Consider the following 24,897-nt stretch of genomic DNA (forward strand, 5'->3'; position numbering starts at 1 on the left):
TCAATTATTTTAGAATATATAAAATTAAAACATATATCAATTGAAAATTATATCTTCTAAAATAATATCAATTAATTAGGTTAGAATATATAAAATTAAAATATATATCAATTGAAAATTATATCCTCTAACAAATTGACACGTGGAATAATTTTTATGAGAATTAATCTGGTGCTGACACGTCACTAAGAATTAATCTGGTTCTAATATATATTGATTGATATTGATGATTGATTTGAATCTATGTTTCAATAAAAACTAACGTTGGGTGATCAGTGAGGTCAAATGTTATTTTTAATTGTTAAAGCATTATCAAATCAAATAAAGATTGGATGTTGTTTCTTCCTTCCACAGGAATGTTATCAACTTAATAAATTTTTTTCAAAATTGGACCTCACGCACATAGTTTTATTTTATATCAATTTCAGGTAGAAATATTGAAATTCCTTTATGAGATATTGAATTCATATGTAAGATAAATTGGATTATTTTAATACTTTGTGTTTCTATAACAACTTAACAACCCAAAATGCGAATTTGAGTTAATATATTACTCTTTTTTTATTGGTCAAAATTTCTAAGTAATAACAGTGTTTAATATTATTTAACTCAAATTTTTGTATTTCATTATATATAATTCCCTAATTTCCTATTATAAAAATAATTTTTCTTAAGTCCCCCCTCCTTCCTTAATTTGTTTCTATCTTTTTGGAAATATCCCTTATTTTAAAATTAGCATACGTATTTTATTGAAAATATAACATATACGTATCCCTTTTAAAAATAAGGGTTTGTTCTACTTAGATGGTATCCATTTTTATTTTTTCATGTTACACAAAACCTGTTTGTTAGTATATAGATTTTTATATTTTGTTTTCAGAAGTAACAAAAAAAAATAGAATTTTATATTTAATTCATTTTAAATATGTCCCCAATTTAAAATGATTCATCTATCACCAATATATGATTAGTTAATAACTTATTCCCCCTCCTTCCTTAACGTGAATTATCTCCCATTCATAACAGATTTTTGTTAATTTTAAATCATGCCAATAATGAATCATATGGAAATATCAGATATTTTAAATACGATATTTTAATTTTAATTTTCCATTAGTATCCTATCAGGTGTAATTTTTATAATATTTATTTGTTTGGAAGTTAATATATTTATATTTTCTAGAAATATAAATAGATTCTAGGTTATAATACCCTATGAAGAAAAATAAAATTACTTTTTTTAATTTTGTTTAGTTCCAATAATTATTTTTGAAAATCGTTGTCCCTTATTATAACCCACTTCTTTCTATCTTCTTATTCATCCTTTTGGATTACCAAAACCGTTTATAATTTTTTGAAATACATTAACATCTTTTAATTATTTTAATGACTTCCAATTTCTTCTTTAAATTGGGTAGTGCCTTATAGTTCCTCATTCCCAAAATTATTGATAGCAAAAAAAGTATGTAGACACGTGAAGACCAAAAGAATCCTTCCTTTACACCAACCTTTCATATGTGAACTGATGTTTTGTTCTTGAATCTAATCATTGCTCATTGAATGTGGATTGAATGCAAAAATTCATATTCCCAATCATATTCTTTTGAAAGGGTGAAATTGGTTAACACACGTGTAACCTTCACATTTTGCATGGAAACTCAACCACCATGCCATTTGATTCTTTCTCTTCTATATAAACTTCTCTACTTCATACGTTCCAATCACAACTTCTCCATATTTCTCAAAGTCTTTTTTGTTTCCAAAATTTGCTATGGATCCAGTTAACCATCCACGCCTCTTTTACAAGAGTTTCTTTCCTGTTAGAAGTTTCTATTTAGAGGTAAATCAAAGTTTGCTAAATCCTTTCAATGTTCTTCATTTTCTTCCATTCTCTTCCTCTTATTAATTTTGCCTTTTTACAGAGGGAGGGTGAACTGAGTCGTGCTTATGTGAGGAAAAAAATCAACAAGCTAAAGCCACAATGGGTTCTAATTGATGATGCGATGAAGCAACATACTGTTGGCTTTAACATGAATGAGCAAAGGCCTCACCTAACAACAGGTTGGTATAAATTGAGGCAATTCTACAACTTGGAGGGGAGTTGCACAATTTGGTTCCATGAGGTTGATGATTCAATCTTCAAAATTGATGTTCGTGATTCAAACCACAAGGAAATACGAGTGCCTGGAGGTCCTCCTCCTATAGACTGGAGCGTGGATCATGAGACTGATTCTCTTGGTGTTCTGGACTTTTATCCTGACTTTAGGCCCTCCTTTGTATCAGGGTCCTTCAACTTTTCCTCCTGAAATTTCTGAACCTATTTTTTTATCAGGTGATGATCAAATTTCGTTTCAAGTGGGTGAAATGAATCTTGATGTTCCTGAACAAACTGTGGTTCAGGAAACTACCTATGAATTTGAATTTGATACCCAGATCACTCACGAGTGGTTCTCATTAAATCAAGTTGTGAGTTCTTTTTTTTAACTGTTTGTTGATGTATGAATTTCGTAATTTACCAAAGATAGTTTTTTCATCTTTGTTTCATACTAAAGCTTTCCTCTGATCTCATACATATTCTATAAAAAAATTTTAAATGCAGCCTGTCCCCGAAAATGCTGCTACATATATCAGACAAGCCGAGGTTGATAAGTGGTATTTTGTCGGTCCTAACCTATATCCAAGAGAATTTCACATGAGCCTTCTCCCAAATTCCGGAAATGCAAGGATGGGACATGGATGGAGTAGTTTTTGCGATTATAACGACATAGGCGCAAGTGATAGGCTCCGATTCCGTTTTACCAATGTTGTCAACCGCATTGTTTATATTGTCAGGGTGTAGTCCTCTTTTCTAATTAGGCTTGATATTTGTGTTTATGTTATCAGACTTTGGATTGTTCTCAATATGGGGTTGTTTGTATCGATGGGTTGGTCAAGTATCATATCTATGTGCTTCTAACGTTGAATAATTGCAATGAATGCTTGCATTATGTGTAATGTTTCTTTTCATGGAATGAAGAAGAAGTTTTAATCTTTTCATATTTTTTACAATTTTATTCCAAGCTTCAATCACCTTGCACTCCTAAATTCAAATATGTGGTTCTTATTATTGTTTAAATTATATATATAGATAATTGAAGCGTGTAATGCATTTTTAGAAGTTGTATAACGTGTTTCTAAAAGTATCTTTTCAATAAGGATTAATTTAACAAATGGATTAAATTATAAGGTTGGATATTTATTAAGAAAAAAGGGATAGGATTAAAAAAACGTGTATTAAATTGGGTGGCTATGTTTTCCATTGTATGACATATGAGTAGGGGGATATTTGATAGAAACTTCTAAGGTTAATGTAATTCCTATAACAATCTAATGGATATAACATTAAATCTTATTATAATTTTCTCAACAACAACTTCCAATATATACTACTCCTTATGGATATGTTAAACCTTTAAAATTATTGTTTTTTGTTTTAACTATTTAAGTGATTTATAATTTTTAACTATTTAAGTGATTTATGATTTTTTCAAAAATTTTAAATCCATGCCTATCACCTATAGCCATGCTTCTGACTATTGTTTAAAATATATATAGATGTTGTGGAAGGGAAAACGAACTATCCCCTTTATATATTATCCTAGATTATCCTTTTTTTTTAAGTAACAATTCATATTAGAGAAATTGTCAATAATACAAACAGCCCTCCAGAGAGTGGGATATTTAAGAAATCCTCCTTCATTATGATTTTTAACATAACTGACTATAAGGATCCCCCATTGTGTTTATTATGGGTTGCCAGATGATAAGTGTTGTATTTGATAGAGGATTTTATATTTATTGTTATTCGTATAACAAACTAATGGATATAACAATTGAGCGTATAAACATTTTCCCAGAAATATCTTTAAATTGATAACTCAGTTTTTTCAAATTGTATATTTTCTAATTTTTTTTTGTTTGATATCTTGCAATGATTTTTAAATTTTTAATAGATGATGAATATATGGGGTCCACGTAGAGCCATGTTTTAAACTCTTTTAGTATATTTTATTTTTAAGTGTATTTTTGTTTTAAAGGTTAAGTGGAATTTAAATGCACATTAAATTTTGCAATATTTCATTCCTTCAATAATCATTGATATATGTTCAACTCATTGTTATCCGTATTTCATTGAGAGGTTATTTATTTTGGATTTCAAAAAAATTTATCACTACATATCAAATAATTGATTTCTGTTTTTGGTTTTTTTTTACATTGTTATTTTAAATAATTACTCAGTTTTTATATTTTCTTCATTTCCTATACTCTATGCTGAATACCCATCTTATACTCTTCATTATATATCTATTTTTCGAGTTGGAGTTATTTCTTTTGGTAATTTACTGAATTCTTTGGGAAAGTGTGATAATTTATGGTTATGATTATAAATGATGATATCTATTCCTATTGTATAAATGTTTTTTCTTCCCCAAAATATCTATCTCTTTCCATGATTTTATACTAGGTTGTTATAGTAAATAGGGTTAAATAAGTTTTTCGTCCCTCAACTATAGTGAAAATTAGGGCTGTCCATGAAACCCGGGCCCGCCCGAACCCGAAAAACCCGCTTAAAGCAAAAATGAAACGGGTGAATTTTAACGGGTAACCGGTTTAGCAGGTTGAAAATGTTCGGGTTCAGACGAGTTTCACGGTCGGAATCGGGTGTTTGAAAAACAAACAATCGGATTTCGATCCGACCGAGGCCATACATATACAAATAATAATTAAATACTAAGAGTTGGTTAATGGGAGCAGTAAAGGAGAAAATCTCATTGGTGGGGGGAGTGGATGAGGATAAAGTAAGGATTTCCGGAGAGAGAAAGAGAAGTGTTGATGATGAGAAAAAATGACTACAGAACTTCTGTCCACAAAGCTAATCACATGTCTCGAGACCTGCAACCTATACTTTCTTTTGACTTCAAACTACTTTAATTCATTGATACAATAAAAAATAAAAAAGATCTAATGTATGAATATTCTCCAATGTTCTTTCATACTCCAATACTCTGAGCGCTAGTTAGCTTCTTCCTCCTTCCCTGTCTTTTTATTTCCATTAACATTGAGCCCTCCCTTACTTTAGAGCCAAAGACAGGTCAAACCAAATCATAGCCTTAAGCTTAAACGACCACCATCAAAACCCAAATCTTCATCACCTTTGCGGGCATAGAAGACAGGGAACAAAGAGCGTGTGCCTTTGTCTTCTCCGGCGGATCTGGTCGAAGTTCATGTTGTTGGAGAAGATGAAGCTTCACTTTACTGGGAAAGCACTTGCTTTGTGTTTGCTCACCTCTGCGACGTCGCCACCTACCTCTGATCACTGACTTTTCTTTGTTTCTCACCCTTTCTCTTTTTTATTTGGTAAAACTTTTGGATTTGGAAGGTTCATGAGACCCGTAAGAACCCACCCGATGTAAACCTAACCCGTGCAATCCGTAACCCGTTAAATCCGAGATGCTGACCGGACGGTGGCGGTTTTGGTTCTGTGTGTATTTTCACCCGACAAACCCGATTTTTTTGGCCCGAATCCGACCGGAACCGACCGGTGGACACCCCTTGTGAAAATTTGGCTTCCATCCCTCAATTAATTTTTTGATGGTTTCCGTCCCTTTATTTAGTAAACCGATTGATTTTCGTCCTTTGACCATTTTGACCGCTGATGTGTGCTGCCAGCGTGTAGGTGACTGCTGACGTGGCGATAAATTAGCCGGTTTAGCCAAAAAAAAAAAAATTAATTACACGATGGAAAATTCTATTTTTTATTTTTACTATAATCCATATTTCCTATAATTTCTACCCCAAATGCTAGGGTTCTTCACAAAATCAGAAACAAGAACAGATCTGAAGCATGGTAATCGTGTTTTGAAATGGTGGAGGAGGGTGGTAGTGCGGTTCCGGTTGACGAGATAAATTAGGGCCGGCTGCTCCAAGTTCTCTCCTCATCCATCCTTAAACACGACGCAACCGCCTCCTCTTTCTCCATGAAATCGCGCCTCCACCATCTCTCCCTGATCTGAAACCACAATTGCGTCGTCACCATCTTCCATTTCCAAATCCCCCGTCGCTCACCCTTTCCGATCACTGCGTCGCCGTCACCGAGCATTGTCTCTGTCTACGCTCACCGGTTCTGGCACGCCACCTTCACGCTCTCCCTAGTTCCTGATCGCATTTCCTTCTTTCTTTTCCTTCCTCCTCTGTTCTGAACCGAGACAAGATGAAGTTGAAGAGGAATTTTTGAAGAATAATGGGTTTTCGGGAAAACGGCAGAGGATTGACATAGTGGGTGAGTTTTTGTTGAAGAGGTTGATGGAGGTGATGTTGGGGATACTGAGTTTTGAATTTTAATTATTGTTTGGGTTGATGGTTGATTTTTTAATTATCAAGTGGGTTTTGTGGTTGTGCTAAATGTGGGAATGTGTCTGATATATCTAGGTTGATTGAAAAATTTGGTCAAGAATCTGTAATGGTCTTGTGGAGTGTCTGGTTTGGTTTGCAATATGGGGGTTTTGGGGTTCTGAGGTAGCTGGTTTTTGCAAAGAAAATTAAGGTTGGGAGTCACTGATTATTGGGATGTAGTGTTGGGGAATTGTCATCGAATCCCCTGGCTATATGGCTATATGTTTGGGTGGGAGTCACATATTGTGGGAAGGGATAGCATATGAGAATTATCATGGCAAGTCATGGGAATTGGACGGCTTGGATAAAATGCTCCAAAATGAGTGCTCCTTGTTTCTGGTTTATACTTGTGAATTATGGTAGCAAGTGTGAAGATTGGTGTAATAGGCCTTGGGGTTACAGTGGGAGCAGGTTAAAGCATTGATGATATTGGATGTTGTTTTTGGCTTTATAATGCTTGAGATTGGTACATGTTTTAAGCCAGTGGTTGTTTTAAGTATGCATTGTATCTTGAACAATTTTATATGTATCTGCTTCATATTAAGTGTGGTTTGCAGTTGCAGACTGAAAAAATGTTCACTTGGGAGGGCATTGTTCCCATATTTTTTACAACGATAATAAAAATTCAATTTTAGTTTTGATTTTTTTTTTATTGTTTGGGTTTTAATTATTGGGTTTCGGGTGATTCTTCTTTCTGGTTTTGTGGATGGTAGCACCATGATGGGTATTGGAATTGATGCCTATTTATATGTCTGGTTTTTGTTCATAATGGTGAATTTGGTTTTTGATGATAGATTGAGATGAAATTTTAACTTTTTGATTTTAGTCCCTTTATATATTCCACGGGGAATAAAAATAATTAAAAACTGTCAAAAAAATAATACGTCACCAATTACCTACACGTTGGCGGCACACATCAGTGGTCAAAATGGTCAAAAGATGAAAATCAAACGGTTTACTAAGTCAAGGGACGGAAATCATCAAAAATTTAATTGAGGGATGGAAAACCAAATTTTCACTATAGTTGAGGGACGGAAAACTTATTTAACCCTAGTAAATATATTTAAATGAAAGAGACTGTTAATCTCCTTATGTGTGATTATAATTCTGTGTGCAGATTTCCAAATGTAATTTATTTCACACATTTTTACGTTTTGAGTATTTTTTTGACCTCCCACATTCTAACGTGGGACTATAAATTCAATATCATGGTTGAATCAATTTTTCTATCTGCCCCATTTGTGTTAATTCTTTTTCTCTCTTTTAAGTACTCCATAGTTATGCTTCACCTTCAGTTATTCCTTTATCTCAATCTCAATGCCCAAGCCCAAACATTCTCCTCCCCCGTTTTATAAATTCTTTATGCCTGTTGTTAGCCGTGAGGATGAGGCACGAGTTACATCTTTTGAATTTTTTTTAATCTGATTTTTTTATTTTCATCCCTTTGTAATCCTTTTTTTTTCATTCCCAGAATGAAGGCGAAGTGATGCTGGAGTTTGTCAGGCAGTTTAAGGATGAATTAAAAGAGAATTGGTTATTGATTGATGATGGGGGGGTGTACCAACGTCGTTAAGTTTAACATGAGTGTTGTTAGACCTAGATTAACCCATGGATGGAAGCAGTTGAGAAAAGATTATTATCTGTGAGGAACCTGCACTATATGGATGCATTTGATTGAGGATTGTGTTTTTAACATGTATATTTTCAATAGTGAAGGCAAGGAACTTTATGTACCTGGCGCTCCTCTTAGAGATATTTACAAATCAGATGATGATGATGATGATGAATTTTATAGTAATCTTCGACAAAGCCTTTCTTCAGAAAGTTCTTTGCTTGATCATATAGAGGGCGATGGGTATATTTCTGCCCAAAGTAGTGGAGTTGTTGCAACAACTGATCTAACAAATGGTCAACAACTCGATGTAGAAGGTGGTCAAGAAGTGCCTGATGTTGTTGCTGCTGATAATGTCGTTGATGGTGCAGAAATAGAACCAGAAATCATTGAAATTGATGATGTCTTAGTGGATGGAGATGTTATAATTCCTGTGGCGCCTATCCCAGTTCCTGGCATCGTTTTTCAGTGTATTTTCACATGCACTCTTACTACATACTATGCAACAAAGAGTCATTTGGTGAGTTGTTTTTACCGTATGTTTTTCCTTTTTGTTCATGTCTTTTATTCTTTTGACATGCATTTTTCCATTATATTTTTCTTTGATTTATATTCAGTATGTCCCAAAGGATGCTGCTGCGCATCTCATAGAAGCTGGCCTACACAGTTGGATGTTCGTAGGTCCTAAAAGAATCCCGTTTGAGTGTCGTATCCTAATCAGTTCCTGTCATCGTTATGCCAAAATTGGAAGTGGATGGAGGTTCTTCTGTGAAGCTAACCAGTTCTCCCCAGATGACTATTTACTATTTCAATTTACAAGCCCGGAAGAAGGAATTGCATACGTGAACTATGGAGACCAGATTGATATTTAGATAGTATTGTAATTGTTAGTGTGTTTCAATGAATGGGTTAAAATTGTATGGGGTGTTTCTTCATGTGCCAGAGAAAAAACAATTTTCTAATTATGTTTCTCTCTTAGGCATGCCCCCCTGTTTTTGTAATTTCGTCTAATGATATTGAGTTATGATCTACTTTGGAATTTCCATCTATTATGTTTGTTATATTTTTTAACAATTATTTTTTTTGCTTGCCATCCTCAGGAATAATTGTGTAAAGTATTTTTTCTTTTTAAGAGTGGGTATATAATAAGTAGGATAAATTAAGTTAAATTTATTAATTTTGTTAACAATTAAAAATGTTTTCGCGGTTAATTCCATATGTTTAATTTAAACTGAATAAATTAAATTTATGGCGTATCTCCGACTAGAAAAGAACCCAAATCCTTATATCCTTCTATATGTTAGTGTGGGCAGCCAATTATTCTATCTCCCCCCTAAAACACCCCATTTAACTCATTCTTCCATCCCCCCAAATCAAGCTTAGGCCCCATTTATATTCTTTAAAATTCCAACAATGATACCCTTTTTTATAATCAATCACAACCTTATTAAAAGATCATTTTCAGTGGACATTATGAAAAGAAAAAAATTGACTATTTCCATAATTTTCATTAAGAGCAAATGGTGTTAGGGACGCCCTTTGTTACATATATCTCAATAATATTGAAACAAATCGTGTTGTATTTTTTGTGGGAAAACCATGTATTTAATTAAAAATCTTTTATTTTTGTCCCTTTACATTTTTTCGTCTTTATCGAAGGAAGATTTAATAACAATTCACCTATTTTTTCTATATGTTTTATTATATTTTGTATATTTGTATTATAAGCGGTTTGGGCAATAATACGTTTAGATATTTTAATATATCGATTAAGGGAAATTGGAGAATATTAAGTTTTTTTAAGTTTGTTATATTTTAGCCGATAAAGAAAGATTTGTTATTTATTTGACAGCATTTTAAATTAGTTAAACAACCTCAAATATATCTTTTAAAATATATTTTATATTTAAATCAATTATGCATTTATTGGTTTTGGGTTTGTTTCATATTCCTAAATAATGTCTAAAGTATGAATAATAAATATACTTTATTATTATTTAACACAAAATATTTGTTTTTCCAAAAAAACATAATAATACTCTATTGAAATCCCAAACACCACATAACATGCTTTGATAACAAATAAACAAAAAGAAGCCACCTTTAACGTTTGAATTCTCCATTATTTTCATCAAATTGGTTTTATCTCATAACCTCCCATAATTATAACGATTTATTTGTTTTTTTTAGAACTCATTTTAAATTAGAGTAACAACTTCATAATCAATATTTTAAATATTATAATATATTTAAATCAATTATGTACTTATTTAGTTTCTTTTTTTGTTAGATACTTTCATTTTAAGAAATCTAATTTATTGTTTCAGAATAAAGCATTTGTTTTTCCAAAAAAAAAGGAATTAATTCCATATTGAAATACCAAACACCCCATTAACGTGTGGTTTTTCCACCTCTTGAAACTTGCAACGTTTGCAACTCTTATCACTTTTCATGATGAGTTTGCTGTATGCCTAAATACTTCTTCTATAAAGGCTCTCTAAACTCCCTCTGATGTTATAATCATTTTTTTCTTTCAAGTGTTCCTTTGTCTTTTAAGAATTTGATACATGGATTCTCCCCGGTTAACTCCGGGGCCAAGCTCAAAAGAAGCTAGAGGTAGAAGGATATTGATAAGGAACAGCATAAAGGAATTATCTCCCGACGAAAATATAGGTGCGAACCTATTGTTTCCCTCTGTTTTTTTTTTTCCCAACGAAGGCAAATTTCTAATGTGAGATGTTCTAACTATCTGTATTTGAATAATTTTAATTTTTTGCAGCAACCGGTGGATCCATCGTTCCATCACTACTAGAAAAACTAGTTTTCACATCGAGTATTTTTGAGTTTTAACATCGGTTTTTATCCGATGTAAACAATGTTGATGTGGTATTTTCTAACCTTTTCACATCGGGTCTATAACCGATGTGCCAACTGATGTGAAATGTATACTTTTCACATCGGTTAGACAAAAAACCGATGTGAAATGTGTATATTTTTCACATCGGTTAGACTGAAAACCGATGTGAAAGACTGAAAACCGATGTGAATGCTCAACCTTTTTTTTTCTTTTCTTTTTTTTTTCACACGAATTTGACCTGAATATACATATTTTTTTAATGAAAATTTATTAAAATAAAAAGAGATCTTGAGAACACACTCTCTCAAGTGAGTTAAACATCCAAGGTCCCAGCAAAAAAGAAAACATAATAGCCTAAAAGAACTAGAACAATTCAGCAATTCTAGTTCTTTAAATGTAGTTAAAGAGCAACTGCTCATGAAATTAGGACAAAATAGTTAAACAGCAACAAGCAAAGAGATCTAGTACATGACCCTGATGTACAAGCAGCTTTGAAAGTCCATCATAGAATTTCACACATTTATGGTAATATGGCCCAAAATCTTTATCCAGATCCTTGTGGGAGCAAATTGGTTCAGAAAGTTGTTTGGATACAATCTACAGTATACAATCAGATAGCAAGTCTTTAATAGTAAAACTCAACATAGGCTAAGCTTCATCTTTCACCCAACAGAATTGCAATACATAAGCTCCACTACTCCTTCTTCTGAGATGTATTATCAATGATAATAAGACCAGATAGCATAATAAGACCAGACATTCATCCATTCATATGATACCAAGCATTAATTACAGTTAGAGAACTTGCTGTACATAAAGGACAAAAAACACCAATCCCTAATTTATATAGTAATCAACAAACAAACACACATTTAAAACAACAAAGAAAGGATCAGAACATGCTATGCTTAATAAGAGGGTAATAATTTTATTTCGAAAGAAGAGAATAATATATAAAGAGTGAATGAGTCATTACAAGGAGGCAACACAAAGCCAAAAGAAAAAAAACTTAGTATAGCCCTGATGTAAAAACCCTGATGTGGAATGTATATTTTCTACGGTTTCAGCATCCTCTCTCTCTCACTTACCAATACACACATGGGCATACATTTAACCTAGTCTAATTTTACTGGTTTCCAACACACCATGATCAGTTTTAGGTCTGCAATTTTATTTCACTTGCACTATTTCTTTGTCCATTAGTTAACTTAGTATAACTAAATCTTTGATACTTATTAGTGTCATCACCAAATGCTTGTGATAAGCACTGATCTTAAGATACACTGCTTGTTTGGCACCATTAATACTCATTAACTCAAGCAACACCAGTACTTTTTCAGTTAGATTAATGATTTGAGGATATCCGCTCTGTTAAGAGACCACAAACATGAGTGAAAAAAGAGAAAAATAGGGTGTTTATCAGTGAACAGAACTAGAGTGATTTGTAGACAAGCATAAACTTAGGTGAACAGAACAACACAACAAACAAGCATAAACTTTGTAACATCTCGATTATTCGACATTAGAGTAACTCAGGACAATTGAATTAAAAATTAGAGCAATATCAGTGATTATTCTAAACGTGCCTTCAGTCTTTGATGGAATGTTCATGAAGGCAACAACATTGATTACCTTGATAGTGTCGAAGCAGGAGCGGCGACGAGTCACAGCAGGAGCAGAGTCGATTCAAAGCAGGAACGGAAACTGAACAAGAGCAGGAACGAAACACAAATTGATTACCTTGTCACTTCCTGCAAATGCAAATCAAGCGTACATGTGAGCGAGCTAGAAATTGATTCAGTTTCTGAGAAAAAACAATTTGTTATCAGAAATTGTAACAAGTTACTTTCAAGACCATTTGGTCCCTTAATTATGAAATTATGTATAACAGTGTATACTTGAGATACAAAACAGACACAATTTTCCCATATTATCTTAACATCTACTTGTTTGCAAACCAAATCAATAAATGCTACATTATCTAGCAATTGAATCTCTTCTCTCTCAGTTAGAGCCGGTAGATTGGAATTAGCTATTAAAATTTAATAGAATTCCAGCAGGGTGAGATTTACAATTCTTAGAGTTGGATTACGCATATCATCTATGATATATATAAAAATTGGATGGGACCAGCAAGTTCAATTGGAATATAGATGAACCAGCCCTTAGAGTGGTTTAAACTAATCTTGGAAATCAAATGCCATGGTATGAACAAACAAACAAAATAAGCTAAAGAAGGATGCCACTTAATTCATAAACACAATAGAAAGGAGTGATATTTTCAATCAGAAGCAACCAGTTCCAAAGGTCAGAAAAAAACTTACCTCCAGCATGACCCATACGGCAGCCAGGGGGAGCAGTTAATCCAACAATAAATGCAACAATAGGCTTCTCAGTCTCGCTTTCCTGCATAGTCATTCATAAAATCAATTAAAGAACTCATGCAATAGTCTTTTGAAAGGACAATATAACAGCTAGAACATATGTGCTTGTTCTTTGATCTTTCTCTATCTAGCGTAAATAAACATCACCAACCGTTCACCAGATAACATAAACACCTAATGAATATTTAACTTCTTGTCCACAAAAAGAAGATTCACATCTACAGATCACATTATATAGGCCTTTTGCTTGCTGATAAGCTACTACAAGTCTACAGCCTATCAAAATTAAAATTTGCTCCCTTAAAAAGCACATTTGAATTCTCCTTATATAGAGAGATGCCACATACAATCAATATGCTTTATTAACTACTTTGCCTATATGTCTAGCTTTAGCCATTCAAGTACAAATAAAGATATCAGATATCTAAAATACAAACTCCCTCATTTTTAAATTAATATTTCCTACATCAAATGATCCTTTATTACAATAATCAATTAAACCAATAGCTTTGAGATATATTGGTATGCAATCTGTATACATCAGTTTTTAGTTCATGGTTTCAAACTGAAACTGAAGTGTAGGGTGACAAAAACAAAATATAGAAAGAAAGAAAAAACATTTGTAAATAAGTTGGACTAGAAAAGAGATAATTTGCAATTGATAATAATCACTACACATTGGAGAACAGATGCCAGAACATCATAAATTGATTTGATAAAATAAAAGTATTTGGAATAGAATAATAATGCAGCACAGAAAATTTATGCACAGGTAACAATTAAAAGGAACCTTAATTAGTGCAGCAACATCCTCTTCTGCAGTTCCACCTATCTCTCCAATAAGAACGATACCTGAATTAAACGAACAAACAGTAATGATAAGTGAACCTGTTCCATTAATCATACACGAAAAATTTTCCCAGACAAAGAAACTACGCACATAAGCCATCAACACGGTTTGGTGGATATACAGAATAGAGGGTAATATTTATGACACAATAAAAATGACAAAGTACCTTCTGTCTGAGGATCTGATAGGAATTTCTTAAGGCAATCAACAAAATTTGTTCCATTAAAGGGATCTCCTCCAATACCCACACAAGTGGATTGTCCAAGGCCAACAGCAGACGTTTGGAAAACCTGAATAGTAAAAAACAAATATGTGGTTTATCCATGGTTAACCATAATTGTTGTATTATGAAAATAACTTCAAATTTCAACTGGCAATAACTCCCAGAGTTAAGTGTGTTACTCAATAACAGACAAGCATCGTTGTTTTCTTCTTGAAAACAATAATTAAAAATTCAAAAAGTTGTATGAGAGTAGAGATTGCCTTTTAAAGCATACAATATCAGTAACTTATTCCGTAGAATAAAAGCAAGTTGATTATTATGATCCGACTCTGCTGTAGATGGAACCAAGACAGATGATAACATGAAATGGGACACACAACCCAAGATTCATAGGAATGTGCGGTCACAAGTGGAAAAGCAGTAAGAGACTAAGAGTATTAACCACTTAAAAAGAGTGTCATAATATATTCAGAACTAAGTCCAATACGATGTATCAACATTTTGCTTGATGTAACACCAAAACCCCATTACTCATGAGGAGCGTGGACTTCATTTGAAGTTTTAACAGATAAATATCATTGAAGTTAGCTATAAGACAATCAAGTATACTTCTAAACCAAAGTAAACAGTCTTCCCAACATAAAAAAATAAGGACTCACCGCCTCATACGTCAAAGTCCCAGAATGAGAAACAATTCCAATGCGCCCAGGCTTATGAATGTAACCCGGCATGATTCCGATTTTACATTCCCCAGGCTTGATGATACCAGGGCAGTTTGGTCCTATCAGACGAGTTTTCGACTGTCTGTTAATCGCTGCTTTAACTCGCACCTGCGGTCGAAAAAATAATTAACTTCAGCCACTACAACTTAACAATCGCCGAATCATCACAAATGCAATTAAACAATTAAACAAAATCAAAGGCATACATTGCCATCATATCAAAACCTTACATGAATAAACACACAGTCTAATACCAAACCTAAGGTAGAATCAAACAACAGGTCATAGCATAAAATCGAAACCTATAATTCTCAAAACCCCAAATCATGATTTGTATAAATATCATCTCATTGTAACATGCTCCAAAAAAATTGAGATGAAAAGTGAGAAATCAGTGTTACCATATCATGTTGGGGGATGCCTTCAGTGATGCAAACAACGAGATCCAACTCAGCCTCCAAGGCCTCCATGATGGCTTTGGCGGCGAAAGGCGGAGGAACATAGATAATGTGGCATTTATTGATTTGGTTTGCAAACAAGTAGATATGTAATTCAGCACTAACTTAAAGCATAGATCATAAGATATTTCAAACTTTAATAATTCAGCACAAAGCTCATTGTCTCTGTGAGACTACTCCATAACCCTAGAATACAACCACAACTACGATTTGATTCCTAGCTCATGATATTGACCAGCTTAACTTTTACATTCCCCATAAATTTAGAACAATTTGAGAAAAAACCCTAATTGATCGAAATGAGAAAACCAGAGCATGAAAATTGAAAATCGTGAATAACACAAAACCAATGGAGGAAACAAGATAACAGAGGAGGAGAAGAAGTAGGAACCTGGTGCGAGCGAACGGAAGAACCAACGGCGCCACCACATAGGAGGAATTGATGTCCCGCTTTAGAAATCTGAAGTGAGTGATGGGTACATAGAGGAATTGAGTGTCGAACCAGGAACACAAAACGCAGGTGAGTTTAAGCAGGAACCTGGTGCGAGCGAACGGAAGAACCAACGACGCCACCACCAACGAAAGAGTCGAAGAGGTTTAAGATTAGGGTTTTGATGGGTACAGAGAGGAAGAGGAAGGTGACTCCGCCGCCAAGATGGCCAAAACCAACGGCGCCACCACCAACGGAAGAACCAAACGCACAACGGAAAGAGGGACTGATCGAGGAAGAAAAGACCGAGGAAGAAAGCTTCTTGTTTTTTCGTGAATGACTGAGGAAGAAAGCTTTCAGCGTTTGTGTAAAAATTAAAGAAAAGAGGGACTTTTCCCAACGGTTGTTATATAACCGATGTGAAAACTAAAGAAAAGAGAGACTTTTCCCAACCGTTGTAATATAACCGATGTGAAAACTAAAGAAAGATGGACTTTTCCCAACGGTTGTAATATAACCGATGTGAAAAGTACTTCATTAAAATTTCAAAAATGCCACCGCATTTAGCTTTCACATCGCTTATTCTAACAACCGTTGTAAATAATGATTACTAATTACTTTTCACATTAGGCATATTCTCAACCGATGTGAAAACTATCATAAAAGTTCACTAAAATTTCAATATTGCCACCGCGTTATCTTTTACATCAGGTAATTGATTAACCGATGTGAAAACCCTGATGTGAAAAGTCTTTTTTCTAGTAGTGCATCTGTGTCTTCTTCTATCTCAACAAGAAGGCCTTTGTCCAATATAACAAATGTGCCTCCATCTTCTTCGCATAATGCTCGAGCTGGGATTTCAAGGAATAAATCCAGAACTCCAGGTTAGTATGTCCCTGGTTTTTTTCGTTGATTTTTTTCTTGCTCCCTATTTCAAGTGTTGTGAATCTAAATTATCTCATTTTTCAGTACCTAAACAATATGAGAAAGCTCTTCATGAACCATGTTCTCAAAAAAAAAAGGAAAACAAATCAAGCTGGAGGTTCGTCCCAATGTCAACAACCTTTTCCAAGTTCAGGTGAATTTTTGTTGCTTCTTTTGTAAATTATTTTTGAGTTTGTACGTGACATCTCTTAAGTCAATTTATCAATGGTTTTTTGTTTCATGATTACTCTTTTTTTTCTGTAGGTGTTGGAGGTTCTGTATTATGTAATGAGAACAGCCCTGTAAATCTCATTTCATTTGAGAATTCACCTTCTGTAACTTATAAGGAAATAATGGATAGGCAGTTTTCAAATGCGAACAGCAAAAGAAAGTCCATTGATCAAGCCACTTTGGCTTCAGTTAGTCATTTTTCATTGGAACATTCCAATACACAAATGAATGAGGTTTTTCCAAAAAGTTTTGATAGTAATTCTTCTAATCCTCCCCTATCTACTGTCATTGCTACGTCATCAAAACATCCTTCTCCATCAATATTGAAGCCAAACAAAGGTGAACGAGAAAAACAAATGAGGGCTCAATCTAGAATGAAAAAGGTTAAAATAATTAAAAAGTTGCCTACCCCTATCCGTTCAGAATCAAAGTGGTCGCGTTATTTAAGAAAGAAAGCTTTGGATACCAAGAGAGGAAGGTTTTCTCCCTCTAATGGAACTGCAGATGAAGCAGGGCCATCTAATGTGGCTTTATGTGAACCTGGAGCATTAAGCAGTGATTCTGAAGATGTTGAATCAGGTTATATTTCATACATCAAAATTATTTTAAGAGAAAGTTGTTTAATATTAGTTCTTTTGATATTATTTTTGTTATTTACATCTAACCTACCTTCTTAATTCATATGATACCTCATGGGGATTCAGATGAGGATTATGTGGAACATACGCATGAAGTGATTCCTGAAATTCCAGCAAACATTGTTGCTTTGCTTCAGATAGCTGAAAATACAGGTATCATCCTAATCTTTTTTCATAAACCAAAATTTTATATATGTTATTTTTTATTGAATCATGAGGCTCTATTGATGACATCTATTTTTTTTAAAGACGTTCTTGATTTTGGAGATCCAACCAGCGCTTGCTTTTACTGCGGAGCTTTCATGTCCCTTCTGAGAAATCGGGGAAGATAGATTCTGATGGGGCTGCAGCTTTTTCATTGTGTTGTATGAAGGGGAAGGTTGATTTACCCTTAATCCCTAAGCCTCCTCCTCTACTTCTTGACTTGATAACACATAAAGAACCAAGGTCGCAAAATTTCAAGGAGAATGTAAGAGCGTATAATAGCATGTTTTCCTTTACGTCTATGGGTGGGAAGGTTTTAACTGCTCTTAATGACGGTGGAGGCCCCCCTCAATTTGTATTGAGTGGACAGAACTATCACCGTATGGGTTCTTTAATTCCACGTCAGGGGCAACCTCCTAAGTTTGCTCAGTTGTATATTTATGATACACAGAATGAGAATTCTAATAGAGTGAGGAATCTAAGGTACGAAATCCTGAAATTAATTCTTTTGATAATTTTGATTTTTTATGTTATAATTGTTAACAACCTTATGATCTTAAATTCTATTTCTTTTGTAGCTCTAATGGGAGCGGACAGGGTCTTGACCTTTCTTTAGTGGAAGATCTTAAGAAGATGATTGACAGACACAATGTCCTAGCCAAAATATTTAGGCAGGTCCGAGAACGATTGAACTCTGATGAATCAACCCAATTATCTATCTGTCTGTTCAGAGCCCGGGGGAAAGATCCTAGAACTCATAATATGCCGTCAACGGATGAGGTTGCAGCCTTGATTGTTGGGGACATTGGGGAGTCAAACATTGGCAGAGATGTTGTAGTGAAAATGAATGATGGATATCTTTCAAACATACATGAAACACATACTGCTTTCATTCCCTTGCACTGTCCGCTTATATTTCCTTACGGTGAAGATGGCTTCCGTGAAGATATTCCCATTAGTGAGATTTTTAGAAACATGGGAAGCTACAAAAGATGGAAAGTCTCTATGAGGCAATTCATTTCATTCTGCCTTCAAGACAGCAACAGTGAGTATGGGAACATTATTTTTGCTAAGAGGTTGTTCCAACAGTTCGTCGTTGACGCATATAGCATGATTGAAGCAAACCGTCTTTCATATATTCGATTTAATCAGAAAACCATAAGAGCAGATTATTTAAATGGGGTTGCAGAGGCAAATGAGAAGGGAGAGACAGACCCGTCATCTGTAGGAAAGCGGATTATATTTCCTCCTTCCTTTACAGGAGGTCGTCGTTACATGTTTAATAATTGTCAGGATGTCATGTCAATTTGCAAAAAGTTTGGGTACCCTGATCTTTTTATTACAGCAACATGTAATTCACAATGGGGGGGGGGGGAATTCAAAGGTATGTCCGTGCTAGGAATTTGAGAGCTGAAGATAGACCTGATATTTGTGTTAGAGTTTTCAAGATGAAGCTCGATAATCTGATGTCTGATTTAAGGAAAGACACTATATTTGGTCATGTTGATGCAGGTATGTCATTTATTATTTATTTATTTATTTTCCGGAAATCTATGTTTCTGTTGCAATATCATTAATACTGCAATTTTAGATTTCCATTTAATTTCGTTTAACTTTTTGTGAAGGTATGTATACAGTAGAGTTTCAAAAACGTGGATTGCCACACGCGCACATTCTTCTATGGTTGAAGCCCCAGTACAAATTGATAACCGGAGAGGACATTGATAAATTCATTTCAGCTGAGCTTTACAAGGTCGTTTCCTCCTTCATGATCCACGGTCCGTGTGGGGTTATTGATCCAAAGTGTGCATGCATGGTTGATGGCAAGTGTTCTAAACACTTTCCCAAAAAATATCAGAACTGCACTACCATTGATGATGATGGTTTCCCAATTTATAAGAGAAGGAAGACAGGAATTATAGTGGCCAAGAAAGGAGTTCCTTTGGATAATGGTTTTGTTGTTCCCTACAATCCTCGACTTCTGATGAATTATCATGGACATATCAACGTGGAGTATTGCAATAAATCGAATGCAATAAAGTATCTATTTAAATATATCAACAAAGGCAGTGATAGGGTGAATGTTCAAATTTCAAATGCTGGAAATGGAGAATCGAACCAGGATGAAATTAAGCAGTACTACGATTGCAGGTAAGTAATCACATTGTTTTTCTTTATTTTTTTTTAATTTTTTTTACCCAGTTATTAAACTGAAATGAAATGGCAGGTATCTAACTCCATGTGAGGCAGCATGGAGGACATTTAAATTTGATATCCACGAGAGATGGTCGCCCGTGAAGCGCTTATCATTTCATCTTCCCGGTGAACAATGTGTAACTTTCAACGACGATGAAGACTTGGAAGGCGTTGTTGAAAAATGTTCAACTAAAGATACTCAATTCATAGCATGGATGAATGCGAATAAGCTATACCCAGAGGGAAGAAGTTTAACGTATGCTGAATATCCGTCTATGTTTGTTTATAAGAAAGATAAACAAGTATGAGAGCCAAGAAAGAGAGGTTTCTCCCTTGGTCGTCTTCAATATATCGCTCTAGGCATGGGCGAGGTATATTACATGAGGATTCTATTAACCAAACAAAGAGGCTGTGACAGTTTTGCAAGTTTAAGAACTGTCAAAGGGGTTGTTTATCCAACATTCCAAGATGCGTGCGATGCTATTGGATTAATGGAAGATGAGAGGGAGTATGTTGATGGGATTATTCACATGAGTGAGATTGGTTCAGGGTCTTATTTGAGGCATTTGTTTGTAATGTTGCTCTCAACAAACGCTATAGGAAAGCCAAGAGAAGTGTGGGATAAGACATGGAGATTTTTAGCTGACGGCATTTTGTACCACAGAAGAAGGTTGCTTAAAATGCCAAGTATTTTTGCACTATGTTCTTATTAAATATATTTAATGACGTTTTTTATTTTTGTGTGTTATTTGAAATGGGCATCTTAGAAGGAATCATTTCCTTTGCTATATCAAAGAAACAACCTCTGTACAATTGGATTTTATTATATAGATTACGTGATTTAGAGAATGTTTTTCTATATTGTTTTAAATCCATTTAATATTTGTTGCAGATCTTCAAATAAATGATGAGGATTTGATGAACTTATGTTTGATTGAGATAGAGAAGGTGTTGAGAACCAATGGAAGGTCACTTAAAGAATGGCCTAGCTTACCTTATCGATCATTTTGTGAGACCTTTCGTTTTGAAAATCAATTTGTTGCAGATGAGCTTAATTACAATAAGGATGAAATGAACATACAACATCAACAATTGGTTTGTTCCCTAACTTCTGAACATAAAGGAGCGTATACCCAAGTAATAAATTTTGATTAAAGCATAATAGAAGAAAAAATGAATAAATTCGATTATTATGTGTTTCGTATTTTCTTTTTGACAAATTATGTCAATTTATAGATATTGGATGCTATTTCGTCAAGGTTCTCATAAAGCTTAAATGCTTCAGAAAGCAAGTCTTATCATTTGGGATGAAGCTCCAATGCTTAACAAGCACTGTTTTGAAGCTCTAGACAAAACTATGAATGACATCATGAAGACCCAAGCAACTTTTGGCCACGATAAACCCTTTGGAGGAAAGGTAGTTGTTTTGGGTGGGGACTTTCGACAGATTCTGCCAGTAATTTTGAAAGGAAGTAGATCAGAAATCATTTCTTCTTCTGTGAATTCATCATACCTATGGAAGCATTGTAAAGTAATGAAGTTAACTACCAACATGAGATTACAACAAGCAGGGTCCTCTTCTTCATCCTTGGAGATCAAAGAATTTGCGGATTGGCTTCTTCAAGTGGGCGATGGCACGGTTAAGCCAATCGATGAGGATGATTCTATTATAGAAATTCCCTCTGATTTGTTGGTGAGGGAGTCCGATAATCCCTTACTTGAGTTAGTCAATTTTGCATATCCCAATGTTGTTGCTAATTTGGAGAACCATGCATATTTTGAACAAAGAGCACTCCTTGCTCCCACTCTTGAAAGTGTTGAAGAGGTTAATAACTTCATGATGTCAATGATCCCTGGGGAGGAAACAGAATATTTGAGTTATGACACACCATGCAGGTCAGATGAAGACTCTGAAATAGATGCAGAATGGATCACTTTAGAATTTCTAAATGATGTTAAGTGCTCTGGTATTCCCAACCACAGAATTGTTCTCAAAGTTAGTGTCCCTATCATGTTAATTCGAAACATTGATCAGTCTGCTGGATTGTGTAATGGAACAAGATTGATAGTGAGCGCTTTGACACCTTATATCATTGTTGCAACAGCTCTTTCCGGTTCTAAAACAGGTAAACCTGTTTATATTCCTAGGCTTAGCTTAACTCCTTCTGATACTGGCCTTCCTTTCAAATTCTCAAGGAGACAGTTCTCTATTACTGTTTGTTTTGCTATGACTATAAATAAGAGCCAAGGCCAGTCGTTATCGCATGTTGGATTATACCTTCCTAAGCCGGTGTTCACGCATGGCCAGCTATATGTAGCTCTATCAAGAGTAAAATCTAGAAAAGGGTTGAAGATACTTATAGTCGATGACAAAGGAGTAGTATCTAATTGCACTCGGAATGTTGTGTATGAAGAAGTATTCCAGAACATATGAATGGTTAGATTATCTATCTTTGAATTCGTACTTCTTTGTATAATGCACATTGTATTTAACGTGCTGTATTTTTTGATCTACTTATTTAAAACATTTTCTAAATTGTTGCAGATTCAACAGACTTTCAATGATAATGGGGCAGCAAGCAACAAGTGGAATGCATAACGTTCATATGACATCTTTTTGTTGCTGATATATATATTTCTGTAATCATCAACCTTTGTTAGATTCATTCAGTTTTTCATTGTTGTGTAAACAAATCAAATCTAATTTCAATTGTTATCTATGGTTTTGTGGTAGTTAATCATGTCAATTTCATGTAAAAATATTTGTCATAAAAAATTAGAAAAATCTTTCGCCGTGCAGCGCACGGGTAAAAACACTAGTAAGAATTAACTCTCGAACGTTGGGATGTTACAAGAGGGATTGAGGGTGTCGGTGACGGTGGCAGAGGCGGAGGGATTGTTGACATTTACCACACTCCAGCTTGCAACGGGTATCATCCATGTAACAATTTAATTAGAGTTAATTAATGATTAATTACTGCTAGCTCCAATGCCTCACATTTTGAATTGGAATAAAGTTTTCATATGAATGAGAACGCACTCTAGGGTAAATAAACCTTTGATATTTATCACACTTGGGTCGAATAAGATTGTCTTAATAGAGAATACATATGGTTAAAAAAAAGAGACTAAAATAGAGAGCCATTTAAGAAAAGGAGGGAAAAACATATCTAACCATAAAAGAATATTAAATAAAATATCATTTCATTCCCATGGCATCATTGTACTTCAATGTTTATGAACATAAATTTTATGTTAGTTTGCAGCTGTTGAACATTCAGAAGAGAGCCTTTAGAAAGTACAGAGAGATGTGTCAGCATTATTTTTATCAAAGCATTGGGCTCGCCTTCTTCAATACATTCAGAAAGTAAAGAATCCAAGGCTGACACTCCATAAACAAGTACATTTGGATCATGAAACTACTAGGTTGATATGTAAAGGATCATCATACCTTGATACGCGTGGGTTTGGCCCCAGGCGTTATTGAACAACATGCTACATTTGAAATATACTTGGCATTTAATCTATAGGAAAAGGGAAAAAAACTTAGCTTAATCAGGAAATGAAAAGAAGGAGCCATCAAGTCATGCGAGGGAAACTATATACTATATACACTATTAATGTTTCTATATGAGGGTACTGACAATATACCACACGCTGGCCATAAGCGTGTTTTAGAAGTGTTACTATATATATACCATGGCATGCATGAGACACAATCATCTGGTTGCTCCTTCTTGCCCATTGGCCAAACTAGTTAGAGACTTGTCCTTTAAATAAATGCCTCTCAAAGAAAGCTATTTTTGAGTTTTGACATCATGCCCCTGGGTCATTATAGTTCCAGCTAAGGGTGATTGAACTTGGTAACTAACTTGTGGAGTAAATGGTAAAATGGATTGTATATGGGGCATGCAGATTAGTTTATGTGTGTCCTATATCAATTATGAGTGAGGTCCAGAAAAATGTTTTCTATGCAAATGAATCAATTACGAGAAATGACAAAGGTCCAGAAAAAATAGCTAAAGTAGATATCAACCTAGAAGACAAGAGAAGATAAAATAAAACCAACACAAAAAATTAGCATTGAAATGTTTTCTTTGCAAATGGATCATTTGGAAAAGGTACCATTACCATGCACAGCAGGCGTGATGACCAAGTGAAACGTCCTGTTAAGCAAATCAACCAGAAAGATGTATAGAAAGCTTTAACTAAAAAATAGGTATTTTGAAAATGTGACAGAGGTTGTGCTATAATTTATACCAATAATGGTGGTCTAGGGATGTGAAGGCGTGCATCAATTTTGCTTATGATTGAGAAGACGAAAATGTCAAATAAAAGCAGGACAAAGGAACCCCTTTTTAGTCACCTTTCCCCGCAAATGCAACGTGAAAATGAATACTTTGAGCTGTCTAAATCTTTTGTCTTTTCAGTGCTTTATTTGTTCAACTCTTAAAAATGTGTTTGCTTTGCGACTAGAATACTAATAAGTTTACAGCAATGTTGTTAATGAAGATTTTAGATGAAAGAAGCTCTCAAAGTTGATTAAATCATGTGAAAAGAAAGCCAACAATACAGACTAAAGCAAATGAATATCTAGAACATCTTAGGAGGAACCAATATGATGCAGCAGAGACACATAATCAAATAGGATTAGTTGTTATTGTTCACATCCTAGTTCTGTTAACTAAAGGGAGAATGGTTGCTGCTTCTTAGTTTGAGTTTCTACCATATAGCTA

General features: G+C 34.3%; 3 protein-coding genes and 1 pseudogene across 3 annotated transcripts; 3 read left to right on the plus strand and 1 right to left on the minus strand.

The window, feature by feature from the left end:
* The first annotated feature begins 8,126 nt into the window (after nt 1-8,126).
* On the plus strand, nt 8,127-9,120 carry LOC130744805 (uncharacterized). The gene is made up of 2 exons (XM_057596959.1): nt 8,127-8,564; nt 8,662-9,120. Exons 1-2 carry the CDS (start codon nt 8,127-8,129, stop codon nt 8,914-8,916), a joined length of 693 nt encoding a protein of 230 aa, XP_057452942.1. The 3' UTR covers nt 8,917-9,120.
* Nucleotides 9,121-13,798: 4,678 nt separating this feature from the next.
* Nucleotides 13,799-16,602, minus strand: LOC130744806 (succinate--CoA ligase [ADP-forming] subunit alpha-1, mitochondrial-like). The gene is made up of 5 exons (XM_057596960.1): nt 16,587-16,602; nt 15,482-15,642; nt 15,018-15,188; nt 14,302-14,425; nt 13,799-14,137 (listed from the first exon to the last, which is right to left on the minus strand). Exons 1-5 carry the CDS (start codon nt 16,600-16,602, stop codon nt 13,986-13,988), a joined length of 624 nt encoding a protein of 207 aa, XP_057452943.1. The 3' UTR covers nt 13,799-13,985.
* Nucleotides 16,603-18,266: 1,664 nt separating this feature from the next.
* Nucleotides 18,267-20,469, plus strand: LOC130744808 (uncharacterized; annotated as a pseudogene).
* A 1,011-nt stretch (nt 20,470-21,480) lies between these two features.
* On the plus strand, nt 21,481-22,595 carry LOC130746294 (uncharacterized). Its single transcript, XM_057598866.1, has one exon. It carries the CDS (start codon nt 21,519-21,521, stop codon nt 22,593-22,595), a length of 1,077 nt encoding a protein of 358 aa, XP_057454849.1. The 5' UTR covers nt 21,481-21,518.
* The last annotated feature ends 2,302 nt before the right edge of the window (nt 22,596-24,897 follow it).

Source organism: Lotus japonicus, chromosome 3 (genome assembly GCF_012489685.1).
Source record: "Lotus japonicus ecotype B-129 chromosome 3, LjGifu_v1.2".
NCBI classification, from domain to species: domain Eukaryota; kingdom Viridiplantae; phylum Streptophyta; class Magnoliopsida; order Fabales; family Fabaceae; genus Lotus; species Lotus japonicus.